The 20,406-nt window shown below is 53.2% G+C and overlaps 2 protein-coding genes across 2 annotated transcripts; both read left to right on the top strand.

The window, feature by feature from the left end:
* Positions 1–9,828: 9,828 nt before the first annotated feature.
* On the top strand, positions 9,829–10,503 carry LOC100299728 (melanoma-associated antigen 1-like). Its single transcript, XM_010821494.2, has one exon. It carries the CDS (start codon positions 9,829–9,831, stop codon positions 10,480–10,482), a length of 654 nt encoding a protein of 217 aa, XP_010819796.1. The 3' UTR covers positions 10,483–10,503.
* Positions 10,504–14,943: 4,440 nt separating this feature from the next.
* Positions 14,944–17,648, top strand: LOC112445139 (melanoma-associated antigen 1-like). Its single transcript, XM_024988725.2, has 3 exons — positions 14,944–15,096; positions 16,036–16,121; positions 16,439–17,648. Exons 1-3 carry the CDS (start codon positions 15,029–15,031, stop codon positions 17,248–17,250), a joined length of 966 nt encoding a protein of 321 aa, XP_024844493.1. The 5' UTR covers positions 14,944–15,028; the 3' UTR covers positions 17,251–17,648.
* The last annotated feature ends 2,758 nt before the right edge of the window (positions 17,649–20,406 follow it).

The following is a 20,406-nucleotide window of genomic DNA, read 5'->3' as shown; positions in this document are numbered from 1 at the left end:
GAGTTGGTGATGGACAGGGAGGCCTGGCGTGCTGCGATTCATGGGGTCCCAAAGAGTTGGACACGACTGAGCGACTGAACTGAACTGAACTGAACTGATGGGCTAGTGATGTTGAGCATCTTTTCATGTGCCTGTTAGCCATCTGTATATATACTTTGGAAAAGTTTCTATTCATTTTTTCTGCCCATTTTTAAAGTTTTTTTTTTTTTTTCCTGACACTATGTTTTGGAGCTATTTATATATGTTGGATATTAACCCCAAATCAGTTATTTGCAATATTTTCTCTCATTCAGTAACTTCTTTTCATTTTTTTCAGTGGTTTCTTTTGGTGTGCAAGAACTTTTAGATTTAATTAGGTCCCTATGCTATGCTAAGTCGCTTCAGTCGTGTCTGTCTCTTTGCAACCCTATGGACTGTAGCCCGCCAGGCTCCTCTGTCCATGGAATCCTCCAGGCAAGAATACTGGAGTGGATTGCCATGCCGTTCTCCAGGGTATCTTCCCGACCCAGGGACTGAACCCTCGTCTCTTATGTCTTCTGTATTGGAAGGCAATTTCTTTACCAGTAGTGCCATGTGGGAAGCACATTTGTTTATTTTTGCTTTTATTTCCTTTACTTTTGGAGGTGGATCCAAAAACAATGCTGTTATGGTTTATGTCAAAGAGTGTTCTACCCATGTTTTCATCCAGAAGTTTTGCATATTCAATCTTACACATAGGTCTCAAATCCATTTTGAGTTTGTTTTTGTATATATTGTTAGATAATATTCTAATTTCATTCTTTTACATGCAACTGACCAGTTTTCCCAGCACCACTTGATGGAGAGACTGTCTTTTCTCCACTGTATACTGTATTTTTGCCTCCTTTGTTGTAGATTAATTGACCATAGGTGCACAGGCTTCTTTCTATGATTTCTATCTTATTTCATTGAGCTGTATGTCTGTTTTTGTGCCAGTACCATACAGTTTTGATTACTATAGCTTTGTAGTACAAGGTCAAGAAGCTTAATTCCTCCAGCTCTGCTCTTTTTCTCTTTTTACTTTATTTTATAGTGTCTGGTCTTTTTTGTGGCACATTTTTGTTGTTGCACTCTCTTCACTTTGTCTCATCAATATCTTACAGTTTTCCAAGTACAGGTCTTTTGCCTCCTTAGGTAGGTTTATTTCTAGGTAGTTTATTCTTTTTGATGCAGTTAAATGGGATTATTTAATGGTAAATGGGGTAATATCCTGAAGTTATCTTCTCGCTAGTTGCTGTTAGTGTACAGAAATGTGAATAGATTTATATATTAAATTTGTATACCACAACTTCACTGAATTCATCAATGAGCTCTAGTAGTTTTCATTACCAGGACGCTGGGAGTTCTCTCAGCAAGGGCAAAAGGGAACCTCAAGCTGCCACAGGCAGCTGAGGGGAGCAGGGGTGGGTGACCATCTCTCAGGAGTACGCAGGAGCAGCCAAGACATACAGAGAGGAAAGGGCGGGCCCAGGGATTCAGCCATTGGCAGGGAGTGCCCACAATCCTGATAGCTGAGGAGGCAGCCAAAAGTGTTTGCGGGGTCCCAGACAGTCTAAAATGGAACTCGGCTTTTTAGGGGTCTGAAGCACCCCCGGGTCACATGGGAGGGCACTGAATAGGGCTTTTGTCTACAGGAAACACCGGGCAATGCTATTTAGTTAACCTGAGCTGTGTCTAGAGAGATTTAATTCACGTGGTGTGTCAGCCCCCAGTTTGCAAGAATCAAGAAGGAAGCCCACCCCTCGCTGGTGACCAGAGGCTTCCAGCACAGAGCCAAGGTCCACCGGGAGATCAGTGCTTAGGCGCCTTAGATGCAGACTTGCTGTCATACACAGCACGCTTCCCCATAACTACATGGCAGACATACATGTCAGGAACCTTGCCACCTCCTGTGCCTCCCCTGAGTCCTCAGGACCCTGTGAGGCAGATGCCCCTAGGATTACCTGTGTGGGGAAACAGAGGCTCAGAGTGGGTGAGCCAGGCAACTGGGGATCAGCAGGGCAGTGGTGCCCACCTTGGCATCTCCTCACCTGAGCCCAACCTCTCACCCACTGGGCGCCTGGGCCCTGGATGGCTGACGCCTCAACCTCAGAGGCATTTCTGATTCTAAAAGTCTCGGGAAGATCCTCAACACCAGGAGCAGAGTTGGGGTGGGGGGCATTAGTAGGGTGGGCTTCCTGTGTGGGCAGCCCTGCACGTCCACCTCTTTGATGCTAGAGCACCAGGCCCCAGAGCAGGATGGCATCTCTCATGGCCTGGATGCAGAGCCAGATGGAGTTCCCATGGACAGTGGTCACAGGAGAGGGAGCCACACTGTTGCATGAAGGCCCAGGGAGACTGCCCCCTCCCACATGCCTGGGACTGTGATGTGCAGAGAAAGGCCGGCCTGGGGTGGACATGGGCAGGCTGCGGAGCCCAGAGGACAGCAGCCTGTCCTCCTTCTGTGTCCCTGGGACCTCACCTGTCACCTCTACAGCCCCCACCCTGGGGGTCCAGCAGACCAATGGCAGGGCCTAGAGAGGGTCTGTGTGGGGGACCGGATGCCCAGCCAATGAGGTGCACGGAGGACTGGCTGGCTGTACCCCTGACCGTGGATCCCCACCCTGGACGAGGCTGTGCTTGAGCGCAAGGGTGCCATGCAGAACCCTCAAGACACCTGTGAACACAGAGGAGGGGCTGACTTTGAGGATCACAGGTCTGTCGATGCGCGTCTGCCCAGACCTGGTACTCCAGGACCAGAAGACTGTGCCCAGTTTGCATGAATGCTCGGCCTGAGACTTCACCCCCATGCACAAGTGTCATGGTGCCCGCTGCCAAGACAAGCGTGGACTAGGAGGCTGACACGCTAACCAGCCTGGATGCAGCCAGCCCTTTATTACTTCACTTAATGACTGCCTTGTGATGTCAGCCCTGAGGAAGCAGAGGCTTTTGATGAGGGGCCAAGCACCATTGTGAGCCTGGACTGCTCCTGGCCACTGCACTGTCCCATTTCCAGGAAGGAGGGATGCATCACCCTCCATGTGGCTGCAGACAAGGAGGGCCCCGTGATGGATGGGGTGCCCAGCTTCCGGGGGTCTCCCTTTCTTCCAAACACAGGGCTTCTGGCCCCAGGCTCAGGAAGCTGCACCCCACCCTGTGGACCTTTTGATCACCCTGGCCCTGCTTGTGCCCACCGCAGCTTCAGGCTGCTGCTGGAAGAGAGCACTTTCCAGGCTTTGAGGTTAGAGCCTTTGTTGAAGAGGCCACACACCGAGTGTGGTGCCCTGCCTGGGGGAGAGGGCAGCCTCCTTTCTCTCCCCTTTCCCATCGTCAACAGTCACTGCTTTATGTCCTATTTGTGGGAGGAAGATGGCACTTGTGTAGGCATCAGTGAGGAGCTCTTCGAGGAAATTTTGGAGAGGATGGGCTCAGACAAGGTATTTGAGACAGACTGCATGAAGAGCTTCGTCTGCCAGCTTAGTCTGTATGGATTCAGCAAAGTGTGCCAGGTGCTCACCTCCCTCTGCCTGACCAGCCTGCTCACGGAGGAGCCGCCTGTCTGTGTCCTGAGCAAGTTAAGGGCAGGGGAGTACCTGCTGGGCCCTGGGGGCAGGGTGCGTGCCAACCTCAGGGCCACCAGAACAGCTGTGTGTAAAGACAGAACTGGGAACAAGCGTGACTGCCGGAGCTGCCAATGTGCGTGCTGCATTGGGGAGTTGTGAGCGGGTCAGCCTGAGCATTCTCAGCACAAAGAAGTCACTGCCCCTCCTCTCTTTCTCCGGTAGGGATGTCTGTGGGAGATGACAGAGGTGAGCTGAATGCACAGTAGGAATCGGGTCAGGATACCAGGGGGCCAGGTGTCACTCTGTACCACTGACCCATGGGCCCTTAGATCACAGTCACACAAGGGAAAGAGATGACACTGCTCAAATGCTGGGCTTTCCTATCCTCCAGCCAGGGCACAAATGGCCCCAGGGCGGAGTCAGGCAGGGAGAGGGGTTTGTGTACCCCCATGACTCCCTCACAGCTCAGTCCTGAAAGATCCATCAGTAAGGTAGGAGATCTGGGTCGGTCCATGGGTTGGGAAGATCTCCTGAAGGAGGGCATGGCAACCCACTCCATTATTCTTGCCGGGAGAATCCTCATGGACAGAGGAGCCTGGCGGGCTACTGTCCATGGGGTTGCAAAGAGTCGAACATGACTGAGAGACTAAGCACATGACTCCCATAGCTGTGGAACAGAAGTTTAGTGCAGTGAACCACAGGTCCTTTCATGGGAAGTGTCCTGCTCAACCAAGGAAGTACAGGTCAGGGGTCAACACCTGCACAGAAAGCAGAGAAGCTTCTGCAGTCTGCCTGCTGCAAATGCCAAGTCCCCTCTCTGGGACTTGTATGGGTACTCTTGGGCCACTCTGTGTCATTTTCCAAGGTTGAGAGGTGATGGTGAGTTACTGAGTCCCAAGGATGTGCAAGCTGGGGCACTGCCTCCTGTGGGACAGGGACCCGCTTTCTCCATGAGGCCTGGGGATGGCTGGGTTTGGGCACCCAGGGGCCTAGCCGGGAGGGTGCTGGTTTCAGTAAGCCTTTGACACTTGGACTTTGCTATTCTCTCTCTCTCTCTCATTCTCTCTCTCTCAGTGAACCCCAGTTACAGTTCTGCTGCAGTCCTCTGTTGAAAAGAGATAGCCCACACATCCTGGGGAAGATGAAGAGGAGAGGGGGCATTAAGTCTGCATCCCAGCAGGTGGAAGGCAGGCTGGCAGCCCTGGGCATCCCTCTTGTGCCCAGCACTGCACAGCCACAGGATGGCCTGTCACCCTGCCCTGAGGATGCCCAGGGGACCATGAGCCCCCTGGAACTCACCCCGCCACCACAATGGCCAGGACCTATGCCACCCCTGCTGAGTTCTGGGGACAGAAACCGCACCCCCTTTGTGGGGTCCTGAGGCCTGGCACCCGAGGGCACACAGACTCCGTTTTCTCTAATCCCCGTCCTGACAGAGGTGGCCCTGCCCATCAAGGGCCTGTGGCTCTGCTTTACCTGGTCTCCTGCCCAAATGGCTCCTCCTGTGGCAGTGGTTGGCTCCACCATTGTGCCCACCCAGATTTCAGCCTGCCCCCTGGGCAGCTCCCAGTGGCCACGCTGGTGCCTCTGTGCCCCATGTGGATGCCTGTCTTGGCTGAGGCCTGGAACCCCTTCTATTACTGCTCAGGCAGCCCGACTTTCCCAAAATCTCTAGCCATTCTTTCCCATAATTCCTACCCCCTTCAGGTGTACCCCCAGAGGACCGCAAATATGCACCCTATTCAGTCAGATAAAGGCAGCCCTATTGTCAGAATACTGCACGGCAATAAAGAACCTGAAAACACGAGGAATTTCCTGCCCAGCACACATCTTCAGCACCTCCATCCTGGGCCTGGCTGAGCATTTGAGTCCCCTCAGGCAGCTGCTTGCTCACAAAGGCAAGACAGATAGCCACCCACACCTGGCACAATATGGGCACCTCATACACACCTGGGGAAGACCCTCGGATGCTCTGCACCCATTCATTGAAAAGACCCGTCAAGAGCTTGACAAGAGCCTGGCAGAATGGCTTAATAGGCACAGGGACACTGTCCACCAGGCTCCTTACTTGACAGATGAGGAGAAATTAGGCCTCCCCTAGTTGGGGTCCCCAAAAGAGCCCTTCCTATCCTGAGATGCACAGGGCTGGAGCCTGTGGTCCCTGCCCGAGGCCTGTGGGTGTTCAGTTTGGGGACTCGCTGGTGTCTGGACATGAGGCCTGAGGATTGGCTTCATTGCAGGGCCGAAATCTGGTGATATTTTCTCGTTTCTCTTTTCTTTTCCTTTTTCAGCTAAGCACTCCAAGGGTGTCACAACTCAGCACCCTCTGCTCGCTGGGGTGTCCAGTTTATAACGCACTTTCTCTTAAAAGAGTGTTTGTCCTGAGGAGCATAGCAAATAGCCCTCCAGGGTCATGCTGCAGAGAGAAGAGCTCTGAGGTCAGGTGAGGGGAGAGCATGCACACACCAGTCCACCAGAACCAGAAGGCTGGGTCTCCCTTGTTGGCAGTCCTGCCCAGGCACAGGAGGCCCCTGAGAAAGGGCACAGGGTGGTGCAAGTCAGAGCTCTGTCAGCCCCAGCACTGAGCTGCTGTGACGCCTGGCCAGGCTGCTCACTTCCAAGACAAAATGCAGCCCCTTACAAAGGTTGCTGCCTGGGGAACACCTTAAATCTCAGAAGGTTTCATTCGATATTTTGTCTTGACTTCTGTATGCCTCCTGACCTGGAATCACATGCAGATGCTGCTATTTAAAAACCACGTTCCCAGAAACCTCAGCATGTGTGGCACCTGCTTACTTGTAAACCTATAGAGAAAGCAGAGATGTGCAGATTGCAATCTCAAATCATCTGCTTGTCCCAAAAGGCAACTTTTACTTACAAAGTCAAGACTGCCTGACATCAAAAGAGACCCATGTAGTGCTTCACTCCCACCGCTCAGTCCTTGGTAGATTTTGACTGATGTCTGCAGAGTTAAGTGGCTAAGCACACGTTCTCCTGGGCCGGGCAGAGGCGGCAGCCTAAGGTCACAAAGGAGTGTAGGGAGGGAGCATGGCCTTGATGGGCTGGCCCTGGACAGTCAAACTGTCTCAAGCCCCACACGTGCCTGGGTCACCAGAGGAGAGGCCAGGTGGCTCCAGAGGCATCAGTTAACTTCTGTCCCCGGGGCCACACAGGCAACAGTGTCTAGGAGAGTGGAAATGCAATTCAACCAGACAGGGTGTCTAAGAGAGGGGCCCTGCGTCACAAGTGCTCCAACTAGGTAAGGGTGACCCTGGAGGCCCAACTGGGCAGACCCTGGGGAGCCAGTGATCCATGGCCAACTCACTTCCCACCAGCTCTGCCTGAGCCTCCCTCAGACCAGTGCTCATCTTGGGTCTTCAGTGGCTCTTTTGTCCCCTGGGCTACCTTGCTCTGTCCTTTCATAAACGGAGGTGCCGTGGCCAAACAGGGATGAGGTGGGGAGGCTCCAAGAGTATATTTCTGGATGACAGAAACAAGACTTAGTCTGTTATGAGAAAACCTGGTGGTGCTCTGGAGTGCCAGCTCTCTGCAGTGGAACCGCCTGGGACTCCATGGGAACTGTCATGAGGAAAGGCCCTGGGATGAATTGAGCTGCAAACCAGCAGGGGAGGCTGATGAGACACCACGGCCTGGGACTTGTCCATGCCCAACCCCACAAGCAAGGCCTGTGACCAGGCAGCAAGTTGCTTAACCATCTGTTGAGCCTCTGCAAAGGGAGGGAAGGTCCCCATCCCCAGGGTCTGAGGTCCCGTACAAGGGGCCCTCCCGAGGCCCCATGCAAACCCCCCAGATGAGGAGCTCTGCATGCCCCCACCCTCAGCAAACCTGAGGATGCCCAAGCCTCACTCAGGCAGCACCTCTGGCCTCTGAGCAGTGCTCTGGGGAGTTGTAGGGGGGCTGGTGTGGGCCAGGTCATCATGGGGGCCAGGCTGAACTGCAGTGAGGCTGTCCTTGGCCCTCAGGGTCCCCAGGGGCAGGGCAGGTCAGCCACCGACCCTCCTCCCAAATGTCTCTCCTTCCTGGGGGAAGAGTCTAAAGTCGCCCAACCGGTGGAGACTTAGAACCCTTGACTCACGAGTTCTTGGCCCCTGAGAGCCCCTCTGGACACTCTGCACAAGACAGGCCCGTGCCGGAAGGCGGGGCGGGGGGGGGGCATCCGTGTAAACCAGTGGAAAAGAGCCACCAGGAGACGACCCTGGGGATACCTCAGAGAGGAGGAGTGTGAAGTCACTATGAGCGGCCAAGGCCATCTACAGGCTGCTGAGTTCTTCCTAATTCACCTGCCGCTGCTCACCCTCTTCAGCTAAAACAATATCATTTATACAAAATTTCCAAAGTGTGGTGACACTGAGTGGCCCCCATGGGAAGGCGAGTGGTTCCCTGTGCTCCCACAAGGTCATGGGCACAGCTGCTCCCCATCCAGCATCTGTGCTAGGACTTCAGCCTTCTCTCGAGGGTTAATGAGGCCCCCTCCTGAGAGAGGATGAGAGCTTCCAGTTGCCCCCGAACAGAGGATCCTGATAGCATACAACCCCAGCCCGACTGGGACTCCTGCGGGCCCCAGTCCAGGCTGTCAGGCTGAGACCCCACACCCCCCTCACTTTGTCAGTGAACTCGGGGAGTCGGAGGCTTGGTGGAGGCCCAGTCTCAGGTGGGCAGAGGGAGGGGCCCACATCCTGTGGAGACTTGAGATGAGGACCAGAGGAGGCTGAGGGTCCCAGGGGATGCATGTGCAGCCCTCCTGACAGCCCTGGGGGACCATGGGGCATGGTGTTCAGATGTAATGTCACTGATCCCGATGGGAGTGAAGTGAGGGCCTGGGTCAGGTGCCCGGGTTCAGGTCAGCAGAGTGAAAGAAACCAGCTGTGCTAGGAGCAAAGGTAGAATCCTTAGCGGGGGCTCTGGGGCCCCAAGACATCCAGGTCATCATTGCTCTCAGCCCTGGCAGGGTTGTAGGAGTGAGCCCCCTACTCCCGCTTGCCTCTCAGGGGTCCTGGCTGGGGAAGGCCTGGTTCTAAGGGGAGCAAGGTCAGGGACAGAGGGTGGTACCCAGACCTGCTGAGAGTCAAAGTGAAGAGCAGAAGGAGGTTGAGGAACGCCCAGGGCATCATCTCAGCTCTGGGAAGCCCTGGGCTTGGAGCCGTGATGTCATGGCCACAGACTTCCCTTTGGGATCCCAGTGAAGTGATGGCCTTGGTGTGAGGGCCCTGCCTCCGGTCAACACAAGGGGCATCCCCGAACCTGCCAGGGCTAAAGATGAGAACCTTGAGGGAGGACACAGGGAATCACACAGGTCCCGGCACCTGCTGTCAGTCAGGGGCGACTCTCGTGGGGGCATGAGCTTGGGGTCTCAGACATTGGAGACTTGATATAAGGGGCAGGGCCTCAGAGATTGGAGGGGAGATTCTTAGGCTTTGAAGGAGTTTAGGTGAGGACCCTGAGGGAGGACTGAGCAGACCCCGGCCCCTGTGCTCAGTGCTGGGAGGCCAGGCAGGACGTGAGGAGGAACTGAGGACCCGCAGGAGGCCCTGGGCAGTGCGGCCACATGTGGGGACCCTTAGTGCTTTCTGTTCAGGCTCGCATCTTTTTCTGAGTTTCCACGCAGGCCCCCAGAGGGGTGGGACCAGGTCGTGCCAGGATAAAGGTGAACACTACAAGGGAACTGTGAGGGGACCTCCCACCGCACAACTGGGGGGACCTCACAGAGTCCACTCCTCGTACCATCCCATAAGGCTCAGGGCTGTGCCACAGGATACCCCCAAGGTGCCCCTCCATTTCTCTCACAGGAATTCCAGGAACCAGAAGGTGAAGGCAGAAGTCTGAGGCCCGTGTCCTGAGGTCAGAGAGCAGAGGAGGTCCAGGCAGTGCTAGGAGTCAAGGTGAGGAAGGTGGCCTGAATATGCACCAGGGGCTCCCCATCCCAGAACAGAAGGGACCCCACAAGGGCCTAATCCCCACACCTTGTCAGCCCCAGAAATCTCGGACTGTCCTGACTGCAGCCTGGGGAGCCACCCTACTTCCTCCTTCAGGTAGCCAGGGGACTGCCCACCCCAGAGGCATGCCCCTGTGAGGTCTGAGAGCACCCCTCAAGGGGAAACCTGTAAGTGGCCTGTGTCAGAACTCCCAGAGTGCGTGGTTCAGCCGAGGCCTCTCATACCCCCTTCTCCCCCAGACGCGTGGTCCCCATCTGTTCCCCTGCCTCACTTCTGTCTGTGGTTTGATCCCAGGCATTGCATTTGTGGTCAGAATGACTGAGCTCAGCAAGCCTGAGGAAGACCTTCAGGACCCAGGCGAGGCCCAGGGCCTGGAGGAGGTGCAGCTCTTGGGGGCTGAGGTGGGGGAGGCTGCATCAGCCTCGGCCTCCTCCCCCGCAGTCTCCTGCTCTGCCTTGCCCCAGGAAGCTCTGAATGAGATGGTGGCTAACCTGATGAAGTTCCTGCTCCTCAAATATCGGGCCAAGGAGCTGACCTCCCAGGCAGAAATGCTGAAGAAGGTCCTCAGGGATAACCAGGAGCACTTCTTGGAGGTCTTCAGCCAAGCCTCCGAGAGCCTGCAGCTGGTCTGTGGTGTGGAGGTGAAGGAGGTAGACCCCAGGGAGCACACCTACATCATGGTCCCCACCCTGGGCCTCACCTGCGATGCAATGCAGAGCGGTGGGCAGGGCCTGCCTAAGGCCAGCCTCCTGGTGCTGGTCCTCAGCCTGAAGAGGAAGTCTGGGGAACATTCAGCAAATGAGGATGTTTGTCAGGAGGGAGCACTGTGTTTTGGGGAACCCAGAGAGCTGCTGACCCAAGTGTGGGTGCATGAGGGGTACCTGGAGTACTGGCAGGTGTCTGACAACGACCCTGCTTGCTTCGAGTTCCTGTGTGGTGACCAGGCCTGTACAGAGACCAGCAAGTAGGAAGTCATGGAGTATCCACTCAGAATCAACCAATGGTTTTGCATGGCCTTCCCAGCCCCATCTGCAGAGGCTGTGAGGAAGGAGGAAGAGGAGCCCTGACCCAGAGAAGCAGCCAAGCTGATCCTTACCTCTGTGATTGAAGAGGGAGTGGTCAGCCTTCTCAGTAGTGATGGCCTGGGCCACTTGGGGGAACCTGGGGTGTAGCATCTTTCTGTTCCTTTTCTCTGTGATGACATGGAAATTCATCTCTGTTTTTTAAAGGAATTATTCAAGTGTGTTTTTTCAGCTTAAGCCTTAATAAACTTCAGTATCTAACTTTGTGAATGACATCGATCACACATGTATTTGTACTTAACCAGTTAAAGGACCAGAATTTTGCTGTTTTGTAAAAGAGATTGGGAACTCTCCCATTTTATTTTGTGACCATGAGCAAGATCACATGGAATTGGAATTACAACTATTTTGGATATGTGAACTTAGCAGTATATAGTTGGTGGAAGAATTGGAAAATAAAAAAAAGATTGTAGTGAATTCTCCCTTCTTATAGGTTTTTTGACTGTCCTTTTCTACAGCTAATCCATATCTGTTTACTCGGATTTTGCCAGGTTATTATTTAAGAAAGTAGGAGAAAATTGATGAGATTAATAGCCCCCCTTCTCACTGGTTCATTTAGTCCACAGAACTTCACGGAGCCTCTGCTCTGTGGAAGGCCCTGTGTTAGCAGTGGGGACACTAGGAGAAGCGGGACACCCCATACCCAGAGCAATGGTCTAGGAGCCACAGTCACACAAGGAAGGTGGAGAGACGTTCCATAGTCCCACAGAACAGGCAATACGGGGCATGGAGGTGGGGATCCAGGAGGAGCACTCGAGTGTTGGTGCCTGAGCCAGGGCAGTTTGGGGCTTTGGGAAGCTGGGTTCCTTCTGTGGGAGATGATGGTAATCAACCTGAGTGGTGTCAACAGTCAGACTGTAGATAGTGTCTTACGAGTTATAGGAAAGTCTGGAATCAGACATGCGTGTTAGAAGTGCATCTTCTCTCCAATAAATCTCCTGGGTCTGAAAAAGAAAATGCACTTTGGTCAGAGCAGGTAGACACCTGGTTTTTCTGCTTGAGTCTAAATATACTCGAAAGTTTCCAAATGGGAAATGAGTGAATTTGGTTTGGCACACAGTCTACTCAGTCTTGGGGAATATAGTTGAAGACATTTCAATTACCACCCTCAGTCTTCTGGTAAGATTTTAATGGGGTTCTTCTTTGAAACTGACAATTGGACACTTGAACTCATGGGTCAGCTTTCCTAGGTGGTCAGACCCCAAGCCATAATGAAGGAGGAAACAGAACAGGCTCTATCTTGAAAGTAGGACTCCATCTTGGGCCGGACTATGGACTTTGAGCTATATGCCCAGTATATATGGAACCGACATACCAACTGGAAAACCAGGCCCGGGAAGGAAGAGCCCCAGGGCTCTCCATCGCCTAAAAGAATACCCTAATTATCTGTGTAACTGAAGAGAATCATACATTCCATTATGCTTACTGGGGTATGACCACAGGCTTATTAATAATTGTCCACTGTTAACTACCTAGGTGTAAGGCATATGATCACTGGTTAACTTTGATTGGACCTTTCTTTTTCCTTTGTTCAGACTAGTTCCAGGGAACCTTATACACTTAGGGTATATAAGGTTTTCACAAAACTGGTCGGGTCCTTGGCTAAGAGGAGACTCTGCCCTTGGGCCCGCTGGTGTAATAAACTGCACTCCACTAGCTGCATTGTCCTTCTGAGTGAGTTTGTTTCCTGGAACGCATGGCTACAACAATAAAAACTGTACTGAACTTGAATTCACACACCTCAGAATCCTCCTGGAGAAGGCGACGGCACCCCACTTCAGTACTCTTGCCTGGAAAATCCCATGGATGAAGGAGCCTGGTAGGCTGCAGTCCATGGGGTCGTGAAGAGTCGGATAGGACTGAGTGACTTCACTTTCACTTTTCACTTTCATGCATTGGAGAAGGAAATGGCAACCCACTTCAGTGTTCTTGCCTGGAGAATTCCAGGGACGAGGGAGCCTGGTGGGCTGCCATCTCTGGGGTCGCACGGAGTCAGACACGACTGAAGTGATGCAGCAGCAGCAGCAGCAGTAGAATCCTCCTTGCAGGTGAAGGGTGGTGCATTGTGCATATCCTTGCTGGATTTTGTAAAGGAAACTCCCACTGCACTTTTTCTCCCATTGTCGCTTGTCTGATACCTGCCCCTCATGAAGGTCATGGCTGTTGGGGAGCCTATGGGCACCTGTGCATGTGCTCAGGCAAGTTCTATCCTGTGGAGGCAGCTGAGTCTCCCAGGCTACACTCCCTGGCATCAGAAAGTAGGGGCACATATTCACTCTGCTGAGACTGTGGCCGGGCATCACTGCAGACGGTAGGGCAGAAAGAGCACTGGAGGGAGTGGAGGGAGGGGGATCCCCTCCCTGAGATTCCCAAGAGCCTTGGAAACTTAATCAGATCTTGCATTTGAAAGTGCCAGTACAGAGTAGTGACGAGAAATAGTTGGGGATTCAAGGCATCTTTGGCTTTCTCAGAAACTCCTCAACACACGAAGGGCATTGTCTTCATCACAAGTACACCTACCAGCTGCTGTCTGTTGAGCATCGAGCACACTGCAGGGCAGGGGAGAGACTCCAGGTCCTTGCCCACATCTCTTCTCCCTCTGCTTCCTGGAAGCTGCCTGCAGGGAACATGGGATCCTTATGTAAACCTACAACAATTTGGAAATAAATATATGATTAATTCGCCAATTTTAATACAAAGACAGAAAAAAAATGGTTCATCTAAATAACAATAGCATGTTGTTTGAGGGAAAAGCATCCCCTTTGTGTTGATGCCTGGGGTGGGATGGAAAGGTATTTTGGATGCAGGTGGTGCCACATCCATGGGGCTGAGCTCCCAAGAAGCAGGAAGGGCTCCTGTCTGACTGGCTGATGGAAGCTCTGTCCAGGCGCCATCCATTCAGGGCCAAGGGTGAGGACTTGGGCTCCTCCCAGTGGCACAGTCAGAAGGTGGGTGTTTTTAGGAGAACTACTCTCTTCCTAGAGCCTTCCAGGACAGTTGTGATGTAGACAGGTGGAAGAGGATGGTGCATTTTGGATTCTGGGCACTGCAGAGGGTATCCTGGGGGTAGTACAGCCAGAGGGACGGAGGAGGGTGGAGAGCCCTGGGAGCAAGGGGCAGGGATCCAGCCTAGGAGTCTGGAGCTGAGCTTCAAGCCAGAGTCACATGAGGACCACACAGTCCTCGCCCTCTGGCCTCCTTCTGGGGTCCATCCTTCTCTCCCTTTCCCTTTGTCACATGGCAGGGCTGGGTCAGGAGAAGAGGAGACATTTGGATGGGGAACTGGTGCCCGAACCTCTACGGAGAGGAGCGCAAAGTGCCAGGTGGGAACCATGGCTCACAGGTCAGTAGGACTGTTATGATATCTCCCGTGGGAACCATCTTCCTTTGGGAAGAGCATGTCCTGTCACCACCATTAATAGAGTAACCAGTAGCCACATGAGGCTGGGTATTGTGAACTCAAATGTGCTTAGTGTGTCCCACGGCCTGGCCGTCTGCCTTATAAAATGTGGAATCAAATGTAAATAGCTAGAAGTGGGTAACGGCTAGATAGCTCCACTGAGGAACTGCAGAAGCTACATGGAGGACCAGAAGCACAACTTTCCTTGTGGGTCACCGGGAGTGGTGGTAGGTGGGGTCACTGTTTCCTCTGGTTCCAGGGCCATGTATCTTACTTAGTGGGGGAACTAATGACGACAGATGTGGAGTTTGCCCAGTCCCTGGAGGGTGAAACCCCAGCACCACGGGCTCTCATATCCCAGTGTGCACCTCACATGTGCTTCGTAGAGGCCATTCCACTGCCCCAGGAGACCAGCAGCTCTGGAAGCTGTGGTCTCAGGGCAGTGAGGGCTTTGGTGTAACGGTCCAGCCTTGGGTAAACTCAGGGACATCTTGTACCTTCCAGAGCTCAAGATGAGGACCCTGAGGAGGACACAGGGCCCCTCAGATCCCACCCCTGCTGTCAGCCTTAGGCATCCCTGGTGGCGGCATGAGCAATTGGCAGCGGGTCCTGCCTTTGGCATCCCTGTCTCTGACAGGTTGGGGCCCTGCTTTAAGGGACGGGCCTTAGAAGGAGAAGGGGAGGATCTTAGGTTCTGAAGAAGTCTGGGTGAGGACCCTGAGAAAAGACTGAGGGGAACCTGGATCCCATCACAGTGGGCTCAGGGAGCACATAGGGTGGGATGAGCACATGCCTCATTTCCTGACATCCAGGTCTCAGAGAGACTGGGGACCCGCTATAGGCGGCGGGGCCTCAGGCGGGCAGAGAGGAGAATTCCAGGTCCTGTGCGGTAACCAGTTGAGGTCCCTGAGGCGGGACTAGGAGACCCTTGACCTCAAAGAAAGCTGTCTCTGTTGTCGGTCCTTGGAGACCGTGAGGTAGGATGAGAACAACAGGCATGGTCTGACTTCCTGACATCCGGGTCTCAGAGAGATGGGGCACGTGATACAAGGGGCGGGGCCTCAGTTGGGGAGAGACGAGGATCTCTACTCCGAGACAAGGTAAGGCCCTGAGGCAGGACTAAGGGGACCCCCAAGGAGGACTGATGGAGCCCCACAGATCCCTGCCCCTGTCATCTGCCCTGCGAGACCCTGGGGTGAGAAAAGCACACTACCCCTGTCCTGACTTTCTGACATCCGGGTCTCAAGAGGGACTGGGGCCCTGGTGTGAGGAGCCGGGCCTCAAACTGGGGGAGGACAGAGCCCCGGTCCTACCGGGAGTCAAGGTGAGGATCCTGATGGGGGAGTGAGGGGAGCGGGACCCCAGAACAGAGGGGACCCTAGTAGTCCCCAGGCAGGACGACCTCGTGCCGCATTTCCTGACATGGGGTCTCAGAGAGACGGGACCGGGTCAGAGCAGCGGGCCTCAAAATGGAGGACGGGCCAATTCCAGGTCCTGCCTGGAATCCAGGCTCCAGGCGGGGAAGGACTGAGGCAGTTAGACCCCAACACAGGGTGGGATCCTTGCCTTTGATGGGGGTCTTAGATGTCCCAGAGCGGGTTGAGCAGGATGAGCAGTTTGTCGACCTCTGGCTTAGGGGCTTCAGGAGATGAGGTGCTCGGGCGGAGGGTGGAGGCTTCAGATCCACAGAGGGTGGACTCCTCGGACAGAGCCGAACCCACCCTTGTGGTCAGTGCTGGGAGTCCAGGCTGGACGTGAGGTGGGGACCGAGCATCTCCCCAGCCTAGGACCCGCAGAAGACCCTGGGCAGGTGCGACCACATGTGGGGCCCCTTAGCGCTTTCCCTTCAAACTCGGGTCTTGTTCTGAGTTACTCTGCAGGCCCCCAAAGGGCAGGGTCCAGGCTGTGGCAGGGGAAAGGTGGGCGCTACAAGGGAGCTACAAGGGGACCACTTCCCCCACAGTTTGTTGGGGGGAGCCTCAGAGTCCAGGGCTGTGCCACAATCTACCCCCAAGGGGCCCCCTCCATTTTTCTCACAGGGGTTCCAGGAACCAGGAGCAGAGGTCTGAGGCCTGTGTCCAGACATCAGAGAAAAGAGGAGGTCCAGGCAGTACCAGGAGTCAAGGTGAGGAGGGTGTCATGAATGAGCACCAGGGGCTCCCCATCCCAGAACAGAGGGGACCCCACAAATCCCTAATCCCCCCACCGTGTCAGCCCCAGAACCTCTGGCTGTGTTGGCTGCACCCAGGAGAGCCACTGCCCTTCCTCCTTTGGGTAGCAGGGGGTCAGACTGCCCAGGAGGAGGGCCCGTGTGAGGCCGAGAGCACCCCTCAAGAGGAGACCTATAAGTGGCCTGTGTTGACCACCCAGGGTGTATTTCTTAGCTGAGGCCCATGGTCCACAATGTCCCCTGCCTCACTCCTGTCTGTGCTTTGATCCCAGGCATCGTGCTCGTGGTCGAGATGAGTGAGCAGAGGAAGCCCAAGAAAGACCTTCAGGACCTAGGCGACACCCAGGGCCCAGAGGAAGCACAGCTCTTGGGGGCTGAGGGAGGGGAGGCTGCAACCCCTTCGGCCTCCTCCTGCCCAGTCTCTTCGTGCTCTGCTGAGGAGGCCTTGACCCAGGAAGCTCTGAATAAAATGGTGGCTAACATGGTGAAGTTCCTGCTCTGCAAGTATCGAGCCAAGGAGCCAACCACCGATGCCGAATTGATGAATACGGTCCTCGGGGATAACCAGAAGTACTACCCAGTGGTCTTCCGCCAAGCGGTTGAGTGCGTTCTGCTGGTCTTTGGTGTAGATGTGAGGCAGGTAGACACTGCACCCATCTACATCATGGTTCCCTCCCTGGGCCTCACCTATGATACGATACAGGCAAGTGGGCAGGGGCTGCCCAAGGCCGGCCTCCTGGTGGTGGTCCTCAGCCTGATCCTCCAGAATAGGGATCGCAGCCCTGAGGAGGAGATCTGGCGAGCACTCAGCAAGATGGGGGTGTGTGTTTTGAGGGAGCACCCCATCTTTGGGGAGCCCAGGGAGCTGCTGACCCAAGTGTGGGTGCGCGAGGGGTACCTGGAGTACCGGCAGGTGCCTGACAGCGACCCTGCTCGCTTCGAGTTCCTGTGGGGTCCCCGGGCCTTTGCGGAGACCAGCAAGGAGAAATTCACGGAGTATCTGCTCAGGGTCAACCGAAGGGCTTTTAGGTCCTTCCCACTCCCTTCTGCAGAGGCTGTGAGGGAGGAGGAAGAGGGGTCCTGAGCCAGAGCAGCAGCCAGGCTGATCCATCCCTCTGTAGTTGAAAAGGGAGTGGTCAGCCTTCTCAGGAGTGATGGCCTGGGCCACTTGGGGAACCCCGTGTGCAGCATTTTTAGGTTCCTGTTCTCTGTGATGACATGGAGACTGATCTCTGTTTTCTTTAGGAATTTTTCAAATGTGCCTTTCAGCATAAGGCTTAATAAACTTCAGTATCCAACTTTGTGAATGACATTGATCACACATGTATTTGTACTTACCCAATTTAAGGACAAGAGTTTTGCTAGTTTTTAAAAGTTTGGGAACTCTCCAATTTTATTTTGTGACCCTGAACATGGTAACATGAAATATGACTTATAACTATTTTGGAAATATGAACTTACTTAGCAGTAATGTACTTGGTGAAAGAATTAGAAAATAAAATGTGATTATAGCAAAATCTTGCTTCTCATACTTTTTGTCTGTCATTTTATACAGCTCAGCTATCTCAGTTTATTTGGGTTTTCCCAGGTTATTATTTAATAAAGTAGGAGAAAACTAATCCAACTAAATAAGCCCCTGCTCCTGGCTCATTTATTCCACAGAACTTCAGGGAGCTTGTGCGCTGTGACAGGCCGTGTTAGCAGTGGGGACACTAGGAAAAGCAGGACACCCCCCACACCGGGAGTGATAGCCTAAGAGCTGCAGCCACATGAGGAAGGTGGAGAGGCGTCCCCTAGTCCCACAGAACAAGGCAACATGGGCCAGGGCGGTGGGGTTCCAGGAGGATCCCTCAAGTGTCAGTGCCTGAGCCAGGGCAGTTTGGGCTTCGGGAAGCTAGGTTCCTTCTGTGGGAGGTGATCGTGATGAGGCTGGGTGGTGGCAGTACCAGACCTCTCGACGATGTCTTATGGGTGAGAAGAAAATCTGAGATAGGACATATACATTAGAAGTTCCTCCTAACTCGGAGATGAATCTCCTGGGTCCAAAAGAGAAAGTGCACTTTGATCAGGATCAAGTAGACGCCTGGTTTTTCTGCCTGAGTGTAAATACACTCGAAAGGTTCCAAATGAGACATGAGTGAATTTGGGTTGGCACACAATCTTCTCAGTCTCCGGGTTTATAGCTGAAGACATTTCAGTTACCATGTTGCAGAAACCGGTACTCGAGAATCCAAGCACAACACTCAGAGGGTTGGAGAACTCAGGTTTATTATGCTGGTGGGCCCAGAGGAGTCAACACTCCAAGCTCTGAGCCCCGATCAAAGGGATTGCAGAGTTTTTATAGACAGACTGTAGTGGGCAACACTAGCTGTTAATAGGCTGTTTTAAACTAAGGGGTTTCTCACACGTGGGAACAGGGGTCAAGATGGGGAGGAGGATGCCTGACCTGGACAGGCATGATTAAGCAGGTTTGCAGGGGCAAAGAGCAGGACAAGGGTGAGTGAGATAAACTCCAGTTTCTAGCATTGCAAGTTCCCGTTTTCTGAGACTACAGGACCTAGGTCATCTAGACTTTGCAAGGGTAAGCTGAGTTACAGAGGCAGAAGGAGAAGGAGGTTATGTAAAATTTTAACTTTTCCTCTTCATTCCCCACTCTTGATGCGTCTATCACTCGCTGTAGAAAGCATCGTCCCATGTTTTTGGTAGGACATTCCAGGCTCCCCATCATTTAGGGAGGTGTATTGAACTATTGCCGTTTGTAACTTTGTGGCTTCAATCCAAGAGTTTATGAACTGGATTGAGAATACAAGGGCCAAACAAGATTGCTGCAAAGAGCATGAAGAGAGGACCTGTTAAAGGGAGAAGCCATGATGCCCAGCTCCAGATATTGCTCCAATTACCCCAAGAATTAGCTAGTTTTTCTCTCTTTTTATGATTTGTTCTCTTTGATGCTGGGCCATGTTCCTGACTGTTTCTGACTGGTGTATATAAAAGCAGCATTCTTCATTCAAGAAGAGGCAGTAAAAGAAGAGGCAGCTGAAAAGGCAGACACTTTTCAACTGTCAGTAGGTCTGCTGCTGCTGCTGCTAAGTCACTTCAGTCGTGTCCAACTCTGTGCGCCCCCATGGACTGCAGCCTGCCAGGCTCCTCCGTCCATGGGATTTTCCAGGCAAGAGTACTCGAGTGGGTTGTCATTGCCTTCTCTGGTCAGTAGGTCTAGACCTCTCTTATTTTGCAAAACCACCTCAGCCAGGGAGTCTAGTTGGTCCTGTAAGGCCACTAAAGATTTGGCCACTCTCTCAATGTCGTCTGTGAAGTCTTTGGACAGTGTATGATAAGAGGTGGTTGATGAAGCAATTCCTCCTATTCCCATACCTATCCCAGCCGTGATTCCCAGACTAGCTAGTAGGGGTATAAACTGGATGACTCTTTTTGACCGCATATGTGCTGCCAGAGGTACGGTGAGAGTCTGGTTGTTAGGGACAATATACATCTGGGGAGTGAGGAAAGCTAAGGTGCAGATACCCACCTAATTGACAGGTAGACATAAGTAAGTATCTGTCCCACAAACAAAGAAAAGGCCTTGATGGGGGCGGCACCATCTATAACAGCAAGGGACACCAAACGACTGCAAAGCAGCCTGCACATAACAGATAACTGAAGACTTGCAGAAGGTTTTCTCCCCATCTTTGTGTTGTCATGGCTATAGCAACTGAGCCTATCGTGAAGGGGCATCAGTTATACTGTGGAGCAATTCAGTTAGTAGGGAGAATCGATCATAAGAGACTTCTAGTAAGAATAAGGCTTCCCATTACAGTGAGATAACAGACAGTAAACTGTAGATTCTGACCCAAATCCTAGTCCTGGGGTGGGACAGAAGCTAGTCCTGTGGCGAAGGGCACAGAAATAATAGCAATCAGGGGTAGAGTCCAGGGTTGACAATGAAAATCCATTGATATTTTGATAGCCGGATCCTCAAGCTCCCACCATGTGTTGAGCAGCCAGCTGCCGGAGTGTGGCTGGAGCAAGGCTGAAGAATCCTCAAGCTTCTGCTGTGCATGTACTTAGTCAGCTTTCGGAGTGACTAGAGCAGAGCTCAGCATCCTTTATGGGTGGCGGTCCTTGTTTCTGAAATAGACCTTGAGGAGCTTTTTGGGGTCCTGAACTGCTTTCCAGGTGTCCTCATTACAGGAAGCCACTGCCTTCTTGACTCTGGTGTGGTGGATCCAAGGGATGATAC

Source organism: Bos taurus, chromosome X (genome assembly GCF_002263795.3).
Source record: "Bos taurus isolate L1 Dominette 01449 registration number 42190680 breed Hereford chromosome X, ARS-UCD2.0, whole genome shotgun sequence".
Lineage (NCBI taxonomy): Eukaryota > Metazoa > Chordata > Mammalia > Artiodactyla > Bovidae > Bos > Bos taurus.
Note: the sequence above shows the minus strand (reverse complement) of the source record. Positions and strands in the feature narration are given on the sequence as shown.